Genomic DNA, 19840 nt, shown 5'->3' with positions numbered 1-19840 from the left:
TCATCTGCAGTTGTGATTCTAAAGACTCTTACAGACCCTCAAATGGGAGGGCTCGGAGGTGGCCTTGAGACGCCGTTATTCTTGATTCCACTTTCTGAAGTACTAGGATGAGTCATGTTACCACAACATCCAAAAACACTCTGAAAGAACTAGGGTTTAGCCTGATATCACTGGAGTGACTGAAGGTATATTTTGTCATATAACGTCATAGTCCCATAACTTTCTACAAGAGAACTATACATCTGCATCTCACAAATTAGGTATTTTTAAAAATAACACATATTGATTGTGCGCATAGAGACAGCATGCACATGTGTGTCACAGCACATGTGTGAGGGTCAGAAGACCTCCTGGAGGGGTCCTGAGGCCTGAACTCAGGTCAGTCTTGGCAGCAAGTGCCCTTATCCACTCCTAGCCTTTTGTTTCTTTTGTCTACCTCACTGCTCCACTATAGAAATTTGAGGTGGACCCTCCTAAGTATTTATAATTAGAGTATCAAAAGTAACTGGATTCCTTTAGCTCACCAAGGCAATAAGGTATGTTTTCAAGAAAGGAAAATACTACATACATATTATACGGGAGGAGAGAAGTAAGTGCAAATAGCTTCTACACCACTGTACCAAATACCAAATCAGAACAGTTTAAGTCCCTTATGACACCAGTAACTTAAGTCACAATCAAAAAAAAAAAAAAAAAAAAAAAAACACGAGCGTTTACAAATAAAATTATTTTAGGCTAACAAACGCTTAAGGAATGGTAGCGGATGTAAGCTAGGATGAATATGACACTAACATTGTGATGGACATGTATTGGGCACACACAGAATGCCTGTTCTCTTCCCTGCATGAACACAGAGGCGGTATGACCCAGAGTCGACCTGCTTTTGCTCCAAAAAGTATTCCTCACAATCAGGTTCAAAATCTGGTTTTGATGTATGCTTTAAATTTAAAAATGGTCAGTAATTTCTTTTTTATCTTTATTCTTAACCTCTAGGGAGTTATTGAGATGGTCTGATGCCCAAGGTCTCACACTGTATCATTGAGGTAGGACACATTCTAAAAGTGAACCCACACACAAGGAGCAAAACCTTCCCACTTTGTGTATCTGGCAATCCAGCAGTTCTACTTCTAGGAATTTATTTCAAGAAAAGTTACGATATACACAAGATTCAGTGAAGGGCTATTTATAACTATAAAGAGATGAAAATAAGTCAAAAATTCTAATAGTCAATTAAATAAAGATTCTTGATTCAGTAATACAACAGAATAAAAACCCAGTAAGAATGATGCAGAAGACCATGCACAACCCGGGGAGATGTTCACAATATATTGTTAAGTGAAAAAGCCGCTTACAAAACCGTGTGCACAACATGAGCCCATTTTTATAAAAATATACATATTTAGCAAAGTAAAAGGACAAATGAATTTATCAAAATATTAACATTGGTTATTTCAACACAGTAGGTGGCTGTTGATTTTGCTTAACCATCCTCTCCCTTTCTTTCCTGTGTGCATTTTCTACATAAAGATTATTATTGAAAAGGGGTAGGACAGGAGGGAGCTACTTAACCTCTGAATAGCCAGAGAACATACCCCAAGACTCCTGGCAGAGTGGCCATTACCATTCAGCTTGTAATTAGGAAACTGCTCCCCTTCGTCCCTTGGAGCCCCACAAATTCCCTTCTGGACAAACTGTACAATAAGCCATTTTTGGATAGAGCTAAACTACCACCACCACATACACAAAAATTCAAAGTAATTATTACCAAAAAGAATAGATGAGAAAAATAGAAATCTTTAGTTTAAAAAAGGAACCCGAACACACACTACTATACTGTACAAAGCTACAACATCTATTGTTAGTTTATTGCAGATAGCATGACAGCAAACCAAAGGCTCCCGTGTCCCATCATCCATCATCCCAGCGCTCACTGCTCCCCTGGTTGTTCACTGGTTGATTTAAAACGTCTGCAGAATTACACCCACTGTTTTAGTTCCCACAGCTTAACAGAAAATCTGACCCCTCAGTGAAAAAGGTAGTATGACATTATCAGTGGATTACACAATCCCTCTCCTTGACAAGGATACTATAGTACTTTAAGAATAGGACCACTTCAAGGATGCTAGGACTACACCGGGGGAAATGAATTCTAACACACATAATAGTAACTAAAGCTACCTGAACAGGAACGGACAGTGACGGGCACCAAGTTTATAGGCCAGACAATACTTGCTTCTGCATCCAACTTAATTATTCAATTACATTTTAAAAAATGACACTGCCTAAGCTATGACTGTTTTACCAAAAAATTAATTTCAATAAATAGAATAAATGCTAAAAATCTAGCTAGCTTATCATGCAAGATAGAATATAGCCAAGACAAATTTATAATAAAGGCAACTCTCATTCAAAATGAACTCTACCCTTACATTTTATTAAAAGGGCAAACATCATGAATTAACCCAGCTGCTTACTTGAATTACAAAATAACATGATTCAATATGAAAATAAGAAACTGTCTACAAATCTCTGACAGTAATAAATTGCAATATACAATGCATACAGGCGTCATACAGAGCAACAAACTCTCGTACAAAACAAAAATATTTTAATACCTTTAAAATCCAATTTTTTCTTTAAAATCATTCATGAAAAAGATTCTCAAGTCAGAATTAACACCTCAATTAGTCAAGCGTCAGGAAGCTACATTACAGCTACTTATTTTACACAGAGGAGTCTTCGCCCTCACTTCCTCCCAATGCCTGTTCCAGACTTGGTTGGAATCTCTCCAGAGCCCGGTTCCATCATTTCTTCAGATCACGAAAACTGAATTTGCTGGACACCAGAAATCTAGGATTGGAAAATGTAAATAAAGACCTTTTAAAAGTATAAAGGAACATGTCTATCCCAGACACCAAACAGGCAGCAGGAGGGGGCTGCTTCCGCACCAAGCTTGCAGCTGCCTTCCTCTGAGCCATGCATCTTCTATGCAGATACAAGCACCTGTGAAATGTTTTCATTGTTATGGGGTTCTGCTAGTAATACATATTTGGAGAAAACAATTTTATTACATCCTTAATAAGAAGTTGAAATTGTGGGTGTTTTTTTTTTTTTAAAAAAAAAATCAGTGAATATAATCTGTTTTTGAAGCTGTTAGACATGCAGAGATACCTGTTGATAGGACGTCGTGTAAACCATAACATTTTGTTGTTGACCATCTGCAGTTATTAAGCCAGCCGGTAACTGGTTAGCTAAAGGAAGAGGAGAAGAAAAGATTAAAGAGGAAATAATCTTACTTTCTTGACCTTAACCTTAGATTTACATCATTAACGACCCATTGTAGTTCTCCCACATAGGCACAATATAATCCTATGTAAAATCATAAACTTCCTATTTTCTTTCCTCACATAGGGTGTGGCCAGAGCAACACAGGACTGAGTAATATGTGTCTCATAAGTGAAAAGTTTCTTGTGCTAACATTTAAGTCATAAAATTTTATAAATTACAATTTTCAATATATTCCTCTCAGAAATCTTCACTCTAAAGGAAAAGCTATGGAAATGATTAGTAATTATCATGGAAAGGTCGCAGTGTCTTCCCAGTTAACATCTCCATGGATCTTGGTGACACAAGGTCATTTAGAACAGGTCCCCTACAAAAGGCTCAGCACTGAGACTCAGCAGCCCACTCTCCAGCCACAGCTTATAGTGCTTACTGAATGCTTCTTCTGTGAGCTCCTCGCTTAGCCCATCTGTAGCCGAGACCGCTCCACCAATGCCCTTCTCTCCTTTCATGGCCTAGGGAATAAAGAAACCAAAACAAATGTTCACATCAAACTGTTTCTAATGAGAATGTGATGTCCAAAACTGGAAGCTTCAGTGAGAAAACTTCATAACGGTATTTTATTAACACTCCATGACATGTTTGTGTGTGGTGCCATCAGTGCACAGCCAGGTAGAAAATACTGGCAAGTTCCAAGCTTAGTGTTTAAAATCCACAAATACAAAATAGTTTGAACCAGAGACTCACCAACACCCCACCCCACCTCTGGCTCTCTGGGTCTGTGGTACTCTTAAGTACACCACAGAGTATTGTGGAAATATTTGGAGGAGTACTGTAGACTTACAGTTTTCCCACTTTAATCATTCCATTCAAAAAAAACACTAATTTCTAGGGACTTGAACACTAAAGATCTTTCACAGCAAGCAAGAGGACCTGAGTTCAGAGTCCCAACAACCCACTTAAAAGCTGGGTGTGGCACCCACCTGTAACCAGTGCTGGAGAGGCAGACAAAAGTGTCTCTCAGGCTTACTGGTCCACAAGCCCAGCCCAGTAATGGGCTTCTGACTCAGTAAGATGCTGTCTCAAAAATAAGGAGCATACAACAAGGGGATGGTCACAACATCCTCTAGTCCCCAGAGAAGCTCCACCCTGACCGATGGTTCCTAAGCTAATGCGGTAGCACTGTCCATCATTTGCTGAGTCCTCTCAATAATTCTGTAATGGAAGTGCTGTTAAGTCTCTTTACAGATGGGGACCCAAAGCCTCAACTATTTCAACATTCGAACCCCCCAGCACAAACCCAGAATCCTTTTGATCACTACTCACCTGCTGAAATTTAGTACACTAAGGAAACAAGTAAAGGATTGGTATTTAAAGTACTATAATACATCAAATGCTACTGGAAATGTTCCATCATTTGCTGCAAGGCATTTGATCTTAAGTGACGTAATTCTACACACCAAGCTGATGGCGATTGTCACTTTCCTCAGCACACTCACCTCTCTGAACTTCTGAAGGTACAATTTCAGAGGCTCCACGTAGCTGTCGAAGCCTAGAGTGGACATGGCGAAGAGAATGTCCTCTCCGTTGATGGTCTTCCGCTTCTCCTGATGACACCGTTCACTTGCTTCAGACGTAATGAAGCTTATGAACTCACTCACACACTCCTGAACACATTCTTTGGCATCTTTTGCAATCTGAAGAAGAAAAAAGCCATAGGTCAATTTTTAGGAAATGTAACCATTACCGTCTTAACACCTGCGAAAACAAAAAGCTACACACAGCATACCACATTGTACTGACAGACACCTTTTCAACACCTCACCTATCCCAGGCTGGGTTCTCTATGTAACCAAGGATGACCTGAACCTTTGCTCTTCCTGCCTCCACCCCTCAAGTGATAAAAGCACACTAGGCAAGCACTCTACCAACTGAGCCACATTCCTAGCACTGATGATGGCTAAACTCTAGCCCCTTAAATATTAACATATGTTGGTAACAGCCAACTCAGAACAGAACAAACATGCACATAAAAGTGAGAGGGACTATTTAGAGCACACAGAACTAAGATGGTTAAGAGCCACCACTGTAGCTTACCATCCATACCAACCCAAGTATGCCTGCGCTGAGCATGCGAAGGGCTGAGACATGGAGCACTTCTCTCAGCATTTCCTAAGGACATAAAAAATAAACCCCCGCCCCAGTCAAAGAAACTGGACCAAAGTGTTGGCTCAGTGATTAAGTGTACTGGTTGCTCTTCCAAAGGACATAAAGTTCATTTATGTCCATTCCAAAGTTCAATTCCCAGCACCCACATGATGGCTCAAAACTGTAACTCCAGTTCCAGAGATCTGATTCCCTTTTCTGGCCACCTCAGGCACAAGGTGTAAATACAGACATATATTCACACAAAACACTAATACACACAAAATAAATAAAATGCTAAAAAAATGTTCAGGAAAAACAAAAACTGAATTCACAAAAGACTTAGGAGTAAGATACTGACGATTTTTTTCTTTTTTTTTTTTTCAACTACTGAGACTAGAAAATGTCAAGTGTGGGTCCTGAGTGTTGCCTAAAACAGCACCCCCCCCCCCATCATTATGAAGAATTCTCCTCTTCAAGTTGTGGGACTGCTGGGCATGGTAGAGAATGCTCTTAGTCCTTGAGAGGCAGAAGCAGGCAGAGGCCAACATGGTCTACACAACAAGTTCCAGACCAGCCAGAGCTATACAGTAAGATTCTGTCTCAATATATACATACAAACATACATAGATAAATAAAGGTCTGGGGTCTAATAATGAAAACGAAACAGATCAGTCAAGCAATTCAAGAGCCACTTATAACTGTAGCGACACTCAAATCCCTTCCTGAAAAATTACTATTATTGGGTCCTGACAAGATGGCTCAGTAGGTAAAGGTGCTTGTTGCCAAACCTGATGACTTAAGTTTGATCCCCAGGGCCCAAATGATGGAAGGAAAGAACTGAACACTGTAAGTTCAGTTATATAAGTTCTGTGGTATATGGTACTTATATGCAATCACACACATATCACTCGAGCACTCCCTCTAAATAAATATAAATACTGTCATTTACTAAATAATAAATTTACTAAATACTACCATATCCATTTTACATGGTAGAGAAAGTAAATGAGTCGCACAATGCACTGAATAAAAACAATGGGATGCAAGCCAAGTGTGTAACTTTGTCTTTCTTTCCATTTGAAGCCATGTTGACTATGTTATCTAGCACATATATACACATGTATCATCTTAGCAGAAACATGTAATCAATTTAATACAGGGTATCTCCCCTGTCACCCTCACACCAGGCCTCTGAAATCTGGTGGTTTAGTTACAGCACAGCTCCTTTTAGAGCAGCCACCTCTCAGCTGCTTGGTGGCCCAGATAGATGGCTGAGGTTTTGGTAAGAGACAGGGCAGAAAAAGCAAGTCTGGGACAATTCCTCTGCCCTAAAACATATGGAGGAATATCTCACATCAGTAAATTTGAGAACTTTGCTTTCAAAGGTTTATGAAAATAATGGAAAAGGCTAATATATATGCATATATATTATATATAAAGCAAGAAATTTACCTCAGATCAAGTGATAAGCTGAATGATGAGGGTTGTCTGTTTTAGGACACAAGGTCTCATTATGTAGCCAAGACTGGTGTGGAACTTGCTATGTAGCCCTTGAACTCTTGGCATTTCTCCTGCCTCAGCTCCCCAAATGCTGGAATTAAAAGCAAGTGCCACCATACCTGGCTGAAGAATGTTCTGTACAAGGAGTTGTTCTAAGACAAGCTACTGTGTGTCAGTTGAGATGCAGACAGCCTCCATTTGTATAAAAATGAAAACAGCTGTTTTGAAAATCTTATGCTACCTGCCAGTCCAAGGCCACCTAACATCACTGCATTCTAGATGGACGGGTGGGGAGGGGAGGAGTGAGGCCAGAACACTGCGGAGTAGCCAAGTAGTCACAACAAATATTTGATGTGCTGGAAGGCTGGGGACCAAATCAATAGCTAGCTACTGATTTAACTGTAGCCATGTGTCTTACAGTTTAGTTTCCATTCCCTCTCCCTCCCCCTGCAAAGAAAACCAAAGTATCCTCTACGTTACCTTTCCTGTTTGAGGTATGGCATTTTTCATTATCCTAGCCACATTTGCAATGGGAAGATAAATATCTTGTTCTCTGAAACTTTCTTTTGAACCATTTGTATCTTCATGATCATTCATGCTGTCCTCAGTATCTAAAGAAAGTTTTTTAAGAATTAGGTTTAGGGGCTAGAGAGATGGCTCAGCGGTTAAGAGCACTTACTGCTCTTGCAGAGGACCCGGGTTCGGTTCCCAGCACCCACATCAGGCAGCTCACAACCGCCTGTAACTCCAGTTCCAAGGGATCCGATGCCCTCTGCCTCCACAGGCAACTGCACACACAGTGCACATAAACTCACCCAGGCACATACACATAAGTAAAAATAATAACCTTTAATTCATCCTTGAAAAGATTAGCTAAATTGGTTGTGTAAATCAAGAGCCATGTGGCTCATCACCCAATACTCCTAAGATCATGATAACAGTTTTTTCCACATGTCCTCAGGGTTAGAACTGACCCGTTCATCTCAAACCCAGTGTCTAGGGTTCTTTTGTCTCTGCTATCATGTAAAACCCCACCACCCATTCTTTCAAAGGCTCTACTAAGATCCAAAGTGCTCTCCCCTTGCATGCACTACCTTGTTTCTCTCAATTTTATAATGCTTCTCACATCTCATTTTCCTTATCAAGATTATTTCCTGATGCCAGACATGAGCTTTGTGTCCCCAGAACTTGGTTCTACAGAGCCGATGCTTACCACTGGGTTTTTTGTTTGTTTTTTGTTTTGTAACTCAGTGCAGGAGTGCTTGACTGTCATCATGAGGTCTCATGCTCAACCCCCACCAGTGGCAGAGCCAACACTCATTCAGTGCCTAACTTAGCTATAAAACTCAATTTGCAACCTATGCCCCTTAAATATTAATGGACTAAGTTTATGTTTATCCACAGCCAATTTTATATAAGCCTGTATATGTAAAGTTTACAAAGTATAAAACTCATAGCTAGCATTTACATAAACTTGTTCATATAAATTACATTAAATTCTAGAGACTTGAAAAATTAGACTTGAATATTACTGATGCAACTGGATAATAATATAGTATCTAGGAATGCTAATCCCTTCATAGCTCCTAAAAGATACATGTTAATGTTTAATTTTACAAATTAAAATGCCACAAAAGCAAATGATTTCTGGTAGATTAATGTAAGAATTCCTCTTATTACTGTTTAAGAGGGAGTCAGTGATAAGTTTTGAAAATTTTTAGAGCACCCTTTTATAGAGAACTCTTTCTAGGCCTTACCCCTCTTCCAAAGAGCGTTTCTAATAAAGACAGGGGAGTGTATCTTCTACAATGTCTTGGCTTTGGAATACTTGGACTGGACCAAGGGCCTTAGGGATACAACCGGAGGACAGAGCACTGGGCTCTATCCAGCTGATACTTCTGTCTCTCCTTCCCTTCCTCTGTCTTGCCCACTTCCGTTTTGAAAAAGGGTTTCTCTATGTAGTCCTGGCTGTCCTAGACCTCTCTATGTAGACCAGGATAGCGTCAAACTCACAGAGACCTGCCTACCTCTGCCTCCTGAGTGCTGGGGTTAAAGCTGTGCACTACCACACCTGGCCTTAACTTTTTGAGACAGGGGTTCATAAAGTTGACTAGGCTGGTCCTAAAATTTGTAGACCCCTGCCTCAGCATCCCAAATTGGTGGGATTATAGGTTGTGTCCCTAGACCAGGCTCTCACTAGATTTCCAGGGAACCAAGGCATGCAACAGTTCACTCTGCTGTCAAGATGCTGGTGACATCTGTTCTAGCTATGCATCTTACCATCATGAGGCTGGATAACATAATGACTTCCTCCAATGTAGTCTGCGGAAATCCCTAGTTGAGAAGCGTCGGTTGTGGAACTGTCGCCATCCATCTATGGAGACAAAGTCTTTAGTGAGCTTCAGAAAACAAGGCTCAGCACAAGGCTTGCTGGGTGGACCAATTCTATCTTTCAGTTCACCCAGTTCTTGTCTAGGAAATTTTTCAATAATTTGCTAACTATTCAACATTCCTGTCCATCTTCCATGTCTTAAGTGTAAAATCAATACAGGAACAAAACAACAAAATGAACCTAAACTACAACCTTAACTTACCATACACTTCTTCCTTGGAACACCAAATCGAGCGAGCATAGCAGTCCCTCAGGGAAGTTCACGGTGCTGTCCCTCCTAGCTGTCCTTCCAGGCCTAAGGACCAGCCACCCTTTTGTTCCTGCTGCACACTTCTTCCCTTTGCTGCCTCTATGCCATCTAAAAGCACAGCCACTATTTTTCCAGCAGGGTCTTGTCACACAGCCAGACTGAACATGCAGTCCTCCCACCTTGACCTTCTAAAAGCTGGGATTACGGGCACACACCACCATGCCAAGCTTCAAATCAGGTTTTGAATGAGCCCATCAACATCATATAGAGTCTAATACAAGTATTTTTTCTTCCTCTAGCTCCTCAAACCTTTTGAGTCTTTAAGCAAAAGAAAATATCTAAAAGACCTGAATATAGAGATAGGAAAAGTACAACCACAGACCAGAATAAGTCTCACAGTGACTATGTGTGTCTGTGGAGGTCTGAGGTCAACCCCAGTAGTCATTCCTCAGGGGCCAGACACATTGCTTCATGGATAGTAGCTCACTGGCCTAGAACTAGCCAACTGGGCTTGGGTGTCTGGTCACTGAACCCCAAGGATCTTCCTGTTTCCAACACACATGCACTCACACACGCAAGCATGCTGTTCTGGAGACTGAACTTAGGTTCTCATGCAGTCAATACTGAATCAACAACCTATTTCCTCAGTCCCAACCCTTTCCAGTCTGCTTAGGGAACAAGGTCTGTATGAGGAAAAACCTAGTGGGAAAGTAAACTATTAGCCCTGAACAGATTCCATTTCATTTCTTTTTTTAAAGTAATTTATTCTATTTTTATTTTATGTGCATTGGTATTTTTGCCTACATGCATATCTGTGTTAAGGTGCCAGATCCCCTAGAACTGGAGTTACAGACAGTTGTGTGCTGCATGTGGGTGTTAGAAAGTGAACCAGGGTCCTCTGGAAGACCCCCATTTCATTTCACTGCCAGCAGATTCAGAAAGAGTTCTGCTTTGCAAATACTGAACACGGAAGGTCTAGCCTGTGTGTATGGGGAATTTAAGGTTGCATTATCCACATGACAAGTACAGCAGAGTGAGTCTAACTGGCATACCAAGCTAAAGCCTAGAAGTTAGCCCTGACTGCAGCACTTACTCCTCACAGAGATATTCTCCATCTCTGTGGGTTTTCTCTAATCTAACGCACCAGGCTAGCTTCCAAGTTTTTAACATGGCACGTCTCCCATGCTTCGGTTGGCTTTGATATCTAATTCAATTGTAGACAGAGACATATTTCTGTAATTTACAATTGCTTTAGGGAGCCTTTGTCTATGGAGATGTAGGGGTCCTACTCATTCACCAACCTCCCACTCATTTCAAGATACATGGAACAATACTGCTCTCCCTATCTTATATTAACACACACGTCAACCATCACCCATCACCCCAATAGAAAATGCTACTTCTTTGACTATAAATGCCTTTCAAGGCTATGATGTTGGTTGGACCTATTGGGCATGGAGTGATGGTCAACCAGAACAGCTGAGAGTCCACTGTTTTAAAGGAAACAGGACTAAAAGATTTGGTTCAGAACCCAGAATTGGAAATAAATCTGGACTGGTGAGGTCTGGTAACAGAAATTCTTGGCTAAGTGAATGTTTACTACTCTTAAAGTCCTCAAGCAAGAGACTAGCTGGACTGATCTGGAGATGGATTAATTAATAAATACAACAAAGATAATAGAGCAAAAGGCCCAACTCCTATCATCTCACTGCACACTAGAATCAGTGGTTCTATGTGAACTGCCTGCAGCAGTCCTCTAAAGAGGCAGATGACACTATTCCCCAGCTGTCAGAATTAGCATGACAGAGCTGTCAAGACTTGGCGTGCAGTTCTTGCAGCCACTGGCTTGCCTCGTCCTCTTCTCAAGCCCCCGTCTTCTACTTAGCTGTACGGTTCTTTGTTCTGTGAGTTTCAGCCTTTCTGTCACTTCACACCTTCTGTTCCTCACTTCTCTTTCTGCCATTAAAACTCCACCCCAGATTTTAATACCAAAATTCCCTTTCCTGCTGGAATTTCTTGATTTATCTTGTTCTGGAATCTCAAACCATCTAACATTCACTTGTCTGAAGTCATTCCTCAGATAACCAGCCTAAGCTCCAGGTCTTACCCTATGCTAGCTACCCACTATATGCAAGGAACAGTGGGGAAAACTTGTTATATAATCAAAAGGTTTGTTTTTCTATGAAATTTGTATGAAAGAGAATGTAGACGAAAGCCAGCCAACACACATTTCACTGGGTGACATTCAGTGTTTACTGGTTCATGGTATCTGGCCACATAACAGCAAATAACAGATAAGGGCTCTGTCCTCATCCTGCAGAGAAAACAAATGTTATGTAATCTAGGGGCAGGGTGAGGGAGTAGAGAGCAATCAGGGGCTCTTTGAGGCCACTGGCTCTGGAATTACCTAGTTTAAATTTCCTGCTACTTACTGGTGAGTCCTTGAGTAACTGAGGATGGGTCAAGGACTTCTGCTTCTGTGTGGACCAGGAGACCTGATTTTCTGAACACAATATAATGGGAATTCTCCATGCTGTTATACATTGAGCCTTAATTGTTAGACATTTATATAAATAACAACAATCTATCAGCCAACTGCTAATACTGCCAAGTGATAAGAAAAACAAAGAGGTTTTGCTAGTGTCCTTATTTCAAAAGGGCTTCATTAGTCTGAGGAGGGCAAGAACAGCTCCATTTTTTAGGAGATGGCATTTAGCTGGCAGTGATGGCACACACCTTTAATCCCAGCACGCTGGAGGCAGAGGCAGACAGATCTCTGAGTTTGAGACCAACGTGAGTTCCAGGACTCCTGGGACTATACAGAAAAATGTCTTGAAAAACAAACAAACAAAAAATGACAACAAAAGGAGGTGGCATTTTTAGACTGAGACTGAAAGATTGGAGGCCAAAGGGGGTGGGGCTGGGGGAGCACAGACATGCTTCAGAGACGAAACAGAGAAACTCAGGACTGGGGGACAAGCTAAGCAGTTATCTTGTGGACAAGAACCTGGGGGGGGGGGGCGGGTAGGGGGAGTATCATCCAGTACAGAAAATGGGCTGGAGGGAGCAAGACTAGACCCAGAAGATAGAAGGGTCTGTAACCCCACTGTTATGGCAGGAAGTGCGGTAAGATGATCCCCCAGCGTCTGTTAAAGGACCAGAGCCCTGCACATCCACAGGACAGTGACTACACAGCCCTTCAGAAACTAAATGGGACCTCTGCCTGGCTGCAAAGAACTCTTTGAGTGATGCTGAGATGCCAACTGGGGAGACACATGGCTGTAGATACAGAGAACAGGAAAGGATGGGAACAATATGGAAAGGACAGGAACTTGAGGTTGAGGCAACAAGGGGCTTAACTGGCTGTGACTGAATTTGCACATGTCCAGCTGGGACACCTTCTAGGCCTGGGAACTGAGATTCAGAGATCATCTTATTACATTATGTTCAATGACTATGTTATGTAGATGAACTGATTATGATGTTCTTCAAAGTTCATGTGATAATGCATTTCTATTCTGATTTTAAGGTAGCAATATTTAAACCATACTAATCACCTGCTAATACAGTAAACGCACTATAAACAGAGTCCTAATACGTTTACTTATCTAGCACTTCTAAATCCCATATGAGAGGTTCTTGGCGCTATGTAGCAGCTTAAGAAACTCAAGTGATAGGCCAGCGAGATGGCTCAGCAGGCACACAGGCTCACCTCCATGCTTAACTACCTGAGCTTGATCCCTTGAATCTACAGGGAAAGGAGAGAACCCAGTTCCACAAATGATCCCAACCTCCACATCATGCCATGGTGTCAACATTCACCCCATCACCCCCAACACACAGGCACGCATAGGCACACACACTAAATGAGTTTTAAAAAAGCAAAGAGGCAGATGAGGGTGCAAACTTGCCTGAGGTGATATACTCGACCCTCCATATTCCTTACGAAACACACTCCTGGTAGCCTTCCCTCCAGTGCTCAGGCCTGATTTTCCATGCACCCCCTTAATTCTCAATCTACTGGTTAGATACTGAAAGCACTGAAGCTGCTCTGAAAACCAGAGTAACGTTTATAAAGTGGTCAAAAATGTGTTCTGGAGTTTGGGATGAGTGTGGTCTGGGTTGGAGACACAGCTCCCACTAACTGTAAGTGTGTGTCAACAGGTCACTTTCCGTCCCATATGGGTTGCTGTAACAAGTTCCTGTGCAATGTCCTAGCAAAAGCACGGGACTTCTGAAGAGCACACAGGCCTCTTATAGTGACCGTCTTTTCAAACACTGGTTCTTTCCAGGTACAAAGAGCTTTCGTCATACATACCTGACTTCTGACCTGCTCTTTATCTTTTCTGCAGGGTGAGAAACAGTATCAGGGTTCCTCATCTCTACTCTATTTTCAGCCCTGCCTGCCTGCCTGCCTCCTCCTCATGCTCCCTTAAACACGCGTCATGTCATCACCCACAGCAGCGCCCTCGTGGCTGTGGGACACCCTCACTTTCCCTACGCCTCGTCTAGCTCTCACTATCACATCATCACAGGGTCCTTACACAACTCTTCATTCTAAAGCCAATAGAAAGTCTGTGAGAAGCTGCCTTTTCAGGTCGTCCTCCATCCTACTCAACAGACCACTGCAGAACTGACACCACTGCCCCACTCCCTCCTGAGACTTCCAAAGCAATACTCTCACTCTCCCCTAATTGTTAGCTTCAATCCAAGGTTACTGTCTGCTCTTTCTTCCTCTACTCATCTAATGAACTCATTAAATACTACCTCCACTCTCATAAATACAAATTTACAATCACCGTTCTGCCTGCCACATAAGCAACCATCAATGAACACTGGAGTGTAATTCATCCCCCTATCCCAGCAACTCTGGGATCAGCCTGTCCAGGGGTCCAGGTTAAGTGGCCAGCATTGTCTTCAGGTTTCCACCTGGATCTGCCCCTCCTTTTCTATCCCACTCAATCACCACCCAGCCCAGCTTAGCCTAGCACACTGTGGAGACTAACTCACGAAAACTGCATCCACAAGATCTCTTGCATCAAATCCAAACATCTTCTTCAGAGCTTTACAAGAAGGTTCCCTTCTTAACCTAAGAAAACTCTTAGCACTAGAACATGCCTGGGGGACCACCAAAAGCAGAGTGAAGCAATCATGACTCAGAGGAACTGTACCCTGCCTGAGGTCACAGATACTGTAGCAGAGCCAGATCAAATATGCAGACCAGTCAGGTGGGAGCTCGTCAAGGGCCATCCTGTGAAATCCCCATCTGAAACAAGTACCTATCTCCACCTCCAAGCCCCCAAGTTGACTCACTGGGGCTTCTGGGCTTTTGCTCTGGGTGAGACCCTTTACCTGGCCAAATCCCACCTATCTGTTTACCCCATTCGGCCCGGGAGAACCCCTCCTGACACTCCCAGGTCAACCACATCCCTCTTCTTTAGCCCTGTCCATTTGGCATATAACCCCGCCAGCTGAACAGACAGTCCATAAACAGGAGGGCAAGCTCCTTAGCAGCTGGTCTCAGCAGTGCTGAGGGGCCGTACAAACCAGTGAGCATGTGCCACTGGCTGACCAGAGAGGTGAAGTGGATGTACACAGGTACTGTCTGTCTAGGCTTGAAAGATTCACTATACAGCCCTCTCCAATATATCAGCTCTCCTTTCATTTCATATGGAACTAACAATGGTTAAGACATACTTACTGTCATGAAACACTGTCAGAACTGTGTACTAGTGGTGCTCTCAAACACCTGTCAAAAGGTGTTGGATCCTTGCCCAATTTTAACCTAAAAGAGAAAGATCTCTTAATAGAAGTGTACAGTCTCCAGGTTTTCTTAAAATTAGACACACAGGTCATCTTACCTCCTGTACTTAATCAATGGAGAGTCTACAGGGGAGAGTGGAAATGGCTGTGTAGTGTAACCTTGAATTTGTTTTAATAGTAAATATTCATATTACTCCAAATAAGGAACCAAATTATATATTATGCAAGACAGTGAAAACTCACATATCTAAATCTCATAAAATATTAACACTAAGGCCAAAAATACACCACTTATTAACTTCAGTGTTTGAAGATGGTTTCCTTAAATGTTTCAGAAATGCATAAATTTTTTAACTCAAAAAGGAGAAAAAATTTATGTCAGACTATAATACATTTAAATTACCGTATGTTATGCTGGAAAGACACACACTGCCTAGAGGGCACATCAAAACACACAAAAGCCCCACAGGGCCCTTATTCATAATTTTGGAGTACCATCATTGTGAACTAAAATTGCATCAAATAGCACTTCAGTCTCACTGTAAGGCAAAAATAACAGTAAATCAGAAGCAATGGCAACATCAGCACCTTCCTATTTGCTGTTTCCCTTTTCTTTCAAAGCAAACAAAAGTGGGATGCAAAACAAAAATCCTTCCAGTGTTAATTTTTAAGGAAGAATTTCCACTGAAACATGAAAGTAGCAAATAGCAGGGGGATACTGTGGCTGAATTGAATTTTTAAAATGGTATTAAAGGAACCAGACAGCAAAGACTGCCTGACATTGTTATAATCTTAAAAGTAATCTGTATCATCTTTCCATATTATGTCCCTTTTGTAGATCCAAAACTGCTCTGGTAGCTTTGAAATGTGCCTGAACACTTACACACATAAGTTGGATATGTGTATGTATACCGCTTAGAATGGCTGTGGGGTGAGAACCCTTACCACACTAGTAACCCAAACAGTTGGCTAAGTATACATTTAGGTGTAGTCCATTAAGAATAAAACCACTCTATCACTTCATATAGAAAACATTTTCCTAAGGGCAGGTTATAATCTGTGTAATAGCTCAAGGGAATGCATACATCTGCTTAATGTTTGAAGAAATGCAAATTTGTATCCAAGAAAAGCAGTATTCCCTTCCTCCAACCTCCATTCTTTGGCATCGGCAACCACTGTTTTGCATCGATAGAATCCTTAAATTAAACTACAAGAGCAGAGGAGGAATTTGACTTTTAAAGGAATTCTGTAAAAACTCAATGCATAAAGCTCGTATCTATTTATTAGTGCCACTATCACCGACGAGTTGAGCCATCACTTTTCGGCTGCCAATTAGTTACCTTACTGAGAGCTGAAGCCACCCCGGGTGATTTGTGGCACGATCCACAAAACTAGGGTCTGTGAGGATTAGCGGGATGCCATTTTTTTTTTAAAGGTCGCCTGCGACCTAACATTGCCTAAACCAAACCAAACGGTCTTCTTGTAGCACTTTGGGCATGAAATCCATCTGTGGGTGCTCAGTAATTCTTTGTTCTCGCGGACCCTCCCGCCCCCCCAGCACGGGCGACTGAAACCACCGAGCAACCTCCCAGGCTCCCTTCCCACCTTCGGGGCAAGTCCAGGGCGCGCCAGCCGCCAGATGGCTGCATGCTGTCGGCGCGGAGCGGGCCGGAGCCCGCCAGGCCGCTCGTTCCTCGCGGGGGACCCGCCACCTCTGCTCGCAGGTGCCCGGGCGGCCCCGCCGGGCGCATCCCCCCGCCCGCACCCAACGCCCGCCGCCGCCGCCGCCGCGCCGCCGCCGCCGGTGCGGGAGACAAAGCGGCCGCTCCGGTGCGCCCGCGCTCGCCCGCCCCCCATCGCCGGCTCCCCGAACAAAATGGAGCCGGCCCGGGGCTGCCGCCGCGAGAGCCCCACGGCCGCCCGGCCTGGCCCGGCTCGGCCGAGCTCGCGGCCCCGCGCACAAAGCGCCCCCGCCCCGCGCCCGGCCCGGCCCGAAGCACGGCGGCCTCGCCCGCAGGCCCGGCCGCCCGGAGGCTGCGGCCGGCGAGTGCCCCCGACCGCCGCGGCGGCGGCGAGGAGGAGACGGACATTTCATTCGAGCTAAAGTGGAGTCGGTTTAGGAGCGATCATTGGCCGAAGCGAGACACAAACCTCCAATGCAGCCCTGGTTGGCTCCCGTCTCCAATCGGCTGTTTGGTTGGACAGAAAATGGCTGCGAAGGAACCAGTCCCAGCGCGGAGCTCCACTTCCAGGACTCGGCCTCCCCTCCCTCCGCCGCGGGCCGCTTCCCTCTGCGTGACACCCTCCCTCCGCGACGCCCGCGCCCGAAGCCACGCCCTGACCACGCCCCCCCGGTCGCGCCACGCCCCCGAGCCGGCGGGCTAGCAGAGCGCTGGTCCCGGAAAAGCGCGCGGGCGGGCTGTAGGCTCCCTTCTGCAGTGCTTGCGGGAGGCTGGCACTCTCACCGCGCGGTCCCCGGTCGGTGCCGAGCGGGCTTGACCAGCCTCTTTCTCCTTCCTGTTTCTTCTTGCCTTTGTGCCACCGTCTCGCCCGCCTGAGTTCAGCCCGGAGGGCATCGACATCGAAGCTACTTTCCGGGATGCCTTGGGCACCTTGTGTTTTCTAGTGTCCCTCCAAGTGTCCTCAGGCACACAGCGTTCCCTCTCTGAACATGGCTGTTGGTTTTTCAGGTTTCATCTTAGCACACCACCCCCTTCCTCCAAGTTTAACAGGTCGGCCAGTCCAGCAGACCATCACCCTGTACGCTGGTCTGACTCTGCTTTTCCTTGGTAGGCCCGCTCTACCAAGTTGGCTTAATAGCTTGCTACCTGATGTGCATTTTCCCAATCAGATGACACTGGGCTACAAAAATTCATGGCCTCTCTACAGCCAAGGGTTCACTGAAACCTGTATCGAATGTCCCTTGGCTGCTATGCTCCCTTATAGTGGAGAGCCAAACATCCTGCATGGCCTGCAAAGCACTGCAGCATGCATGCACCCAGGGCTGGGATCTGTTATCTTACTTTTGTGAACGATGCCTGGTATATTAACTTTCTAGCTTTACTTATTTGAAAATACGTGGAAAATGATTGTCCTAGAACTTACAGGCATAAGTAAGCAAGAAGATTGAGAGTTTAGGCCAGCCTGAGCTACACAGAAAGACCATCTTGAAAAATTAACAATAGTAACAGTAAAGTCCTGGATTGTGTCTTATGCCTTCCCAGCAGGAAGGCTGGAAATTCAAAGCCACCTTGGGCTCCCTAGTATGATCACAGCCAGCCTGGGATTGTATCTCAAAAACAAAAAACAACAACGACAAAAAAGTATGTGTGGGTATATATTACATACAGGTAAACTGGGTAGTGGTGGCACACACCTTTAATCCCAGCACTCAAGAGACAGAGGCAGGAAGATCTCTGTGAGTTCAAGGCCAGCCTGGTTTACAGATCAAGTTCCAGTACAGCCAAGGCTACAAAGAGAAACCCTGTCTTAAAAAAACCAAAGAGGTCAATGAATGCAGTTGTGGGAGGGGAAGAGGAAGCAAAGCTAGTCAGATGTGAATTGTATCTGTTGTAATAAACATGTTTAAACAACAACAACAACAAAAAAAAAACCAAACAGGTGAAAATATAAGTGTGTGTGTCTGCATAAAATATACAGAAAGGTTGAGAAAGATGTTGTTTATTGAGCTCCTACTATGTCTAGAAAATATAAATATTTCTTAGACAAAGAAGCAAGAACAAACGAGTTAGTTATTCTAAGAGGAGTAAGAGGCACTGTATGATCTGATGGATGATCTGACTTGAATTCCAGGATCCCTTCTCATGGGTCAGTGTTGGGTCCTAGCCCCCACGGGGTCTCTGTGAGTTGCTTATCAGCCAATAATCACAGGTTTATCCTGTGTTCTAGTCCTGGCTTACAGCCCGGGCCTCGCCCCACTACACCTGGGAAAACACGAGCTCTTCCACGAGCTCTTGCACCTAGGGTTTTTCCACTGTGCTGTAAGTGTGTGTAAGGCTGTTCTCTCCCTGGAAAACGGCAGATGAATAAAGATGGACAGATGCACATTGCACAAGCGCCGGGACAGCTTGTTTTTAACTAAATCTCCAGGCTTTTGCCCGATACTCGACTTAGTCGAGGCACAGATGCCACAGGTCAGATTTATTCCTCTGTTATTTCTTATATTTTTGGTTGCGAACCTAGCCTTTAACAGCTGAGCCATCTCTCCAGCCCTCTGTTATTTCTGTAACAGAGATACAGAAATAATACTAACTACTAGGATTGGTTGCAGTTATACATACAAAGACCTAAAACAAGGCTAATTCTAAGATTTTTGTTTGGTCACTTTGTTTTTTGAGACATTTCTTTTCACTATATAGTCCAAGTTTGCCTTAAACTCAAGATCCCCTGCCCCTGCCCCTGAGTAATGGAGATTACAAGTATGCACCACTGGTGTCTGTGTATTAGTCAAGGTTCCTTAGAGGAACAAAACTGATTGAATAGAT

At 43.6% G+C, this 19840-nt stretch overlaps 1 protein-coding gene across 3 annotated transcripts; it reads right to left on the bottom strand.

Moving 5' to 3' along the window:
• Nucleotides 1–1311: 1311 nt before the first annotated feature.
• Nucleotides 1312–17641, bottom strand: Nfyb (nuclear transcription factor Y subunit beta). 3 transcript variants are annotated; one of them, XM_027392531.2, is made up of 8 exons: nucleotides 17487–17641; nucleotides 15274–15357; nucleotides 9211–9304; nucleotides 7411–7541; nucleotides 4782–4979; nucleotides 3716–3797; nucleotides 3172–3251; nucleotides 1312–2850 (listed from the first exon to the last, which is right to left on the bottom strand). In XM_027392531.2, the coding sequence occupies exons 2-8, from the start codon at nucleotides 15277–15279 to the stop codon at nucleotides 2818–2820; spliced, it is 624 nt and encodes a 207-aa protein (XP_027248332.1). In that variant the 5' UTR covers nucleotides 15280–15357; nucleotides 17487–17641; the 3' UTR covers nucleotides 1312–2817. The 3 variants fall into 3 exon arrangements, with proteins under 3 accessions (XP_027248332.1, XP_027248333.1, XP_027248334.1); XM_027392532.2 differs by lacking the exon at nucleotides 17487–17641 and adding an exon at nucleotides 16941–17084; XM_027392533.2 differs by lacking the exon at nucleotides 15274–15357 and having other exon boundaries at nucleotides 17487–17635.
• Between the last annotated feature and the right edge of the window lie 2199 nt (nucleotides 17642–19840).

Source organism: Cricetulus griseus (assembly GCF_003668045.3).
Source record: "Cricetulus griseus strain 17A/GY chromosome 1 unlocalized genomic scaffold, alternate assembly CriGri-PICRH-1.0 chr1_0, whole genome shotgun sequence".
Classification (NCBI taxonomy): domain Eukaryota; kingdom Metazoa; phylum Chordata; class Mammalia; order Rodentia; family Cricetidae; genus Cricetulus; species Cricetulus griseus.
The sequence above is the reverse complement of the archived record's forward strand: the minus strand, read 5'-3'. Positions and strand labels throughout refer to the sequence as shown.

Bases quoted from the DNA above. Each gene is read 5' to 3' on its own strand.
- Nfyb (XM_027392531.2), bottom strand. The intron at 3,798-4,781 runs GTGAGTGTGCTG...TTTATTCCCTAG, and splicing joins ACCTTCAGAAGTTCAGAGAG to GCCATGAAAGGAGAGAAGGG. The intron at 3,252-3,715 runs GTAAGCACTATA...CTCTTCCTTTAG, and splicing joins GCTCACAGAAGAAGCATTCA to CTAACCAGTTACCGGCTGGC.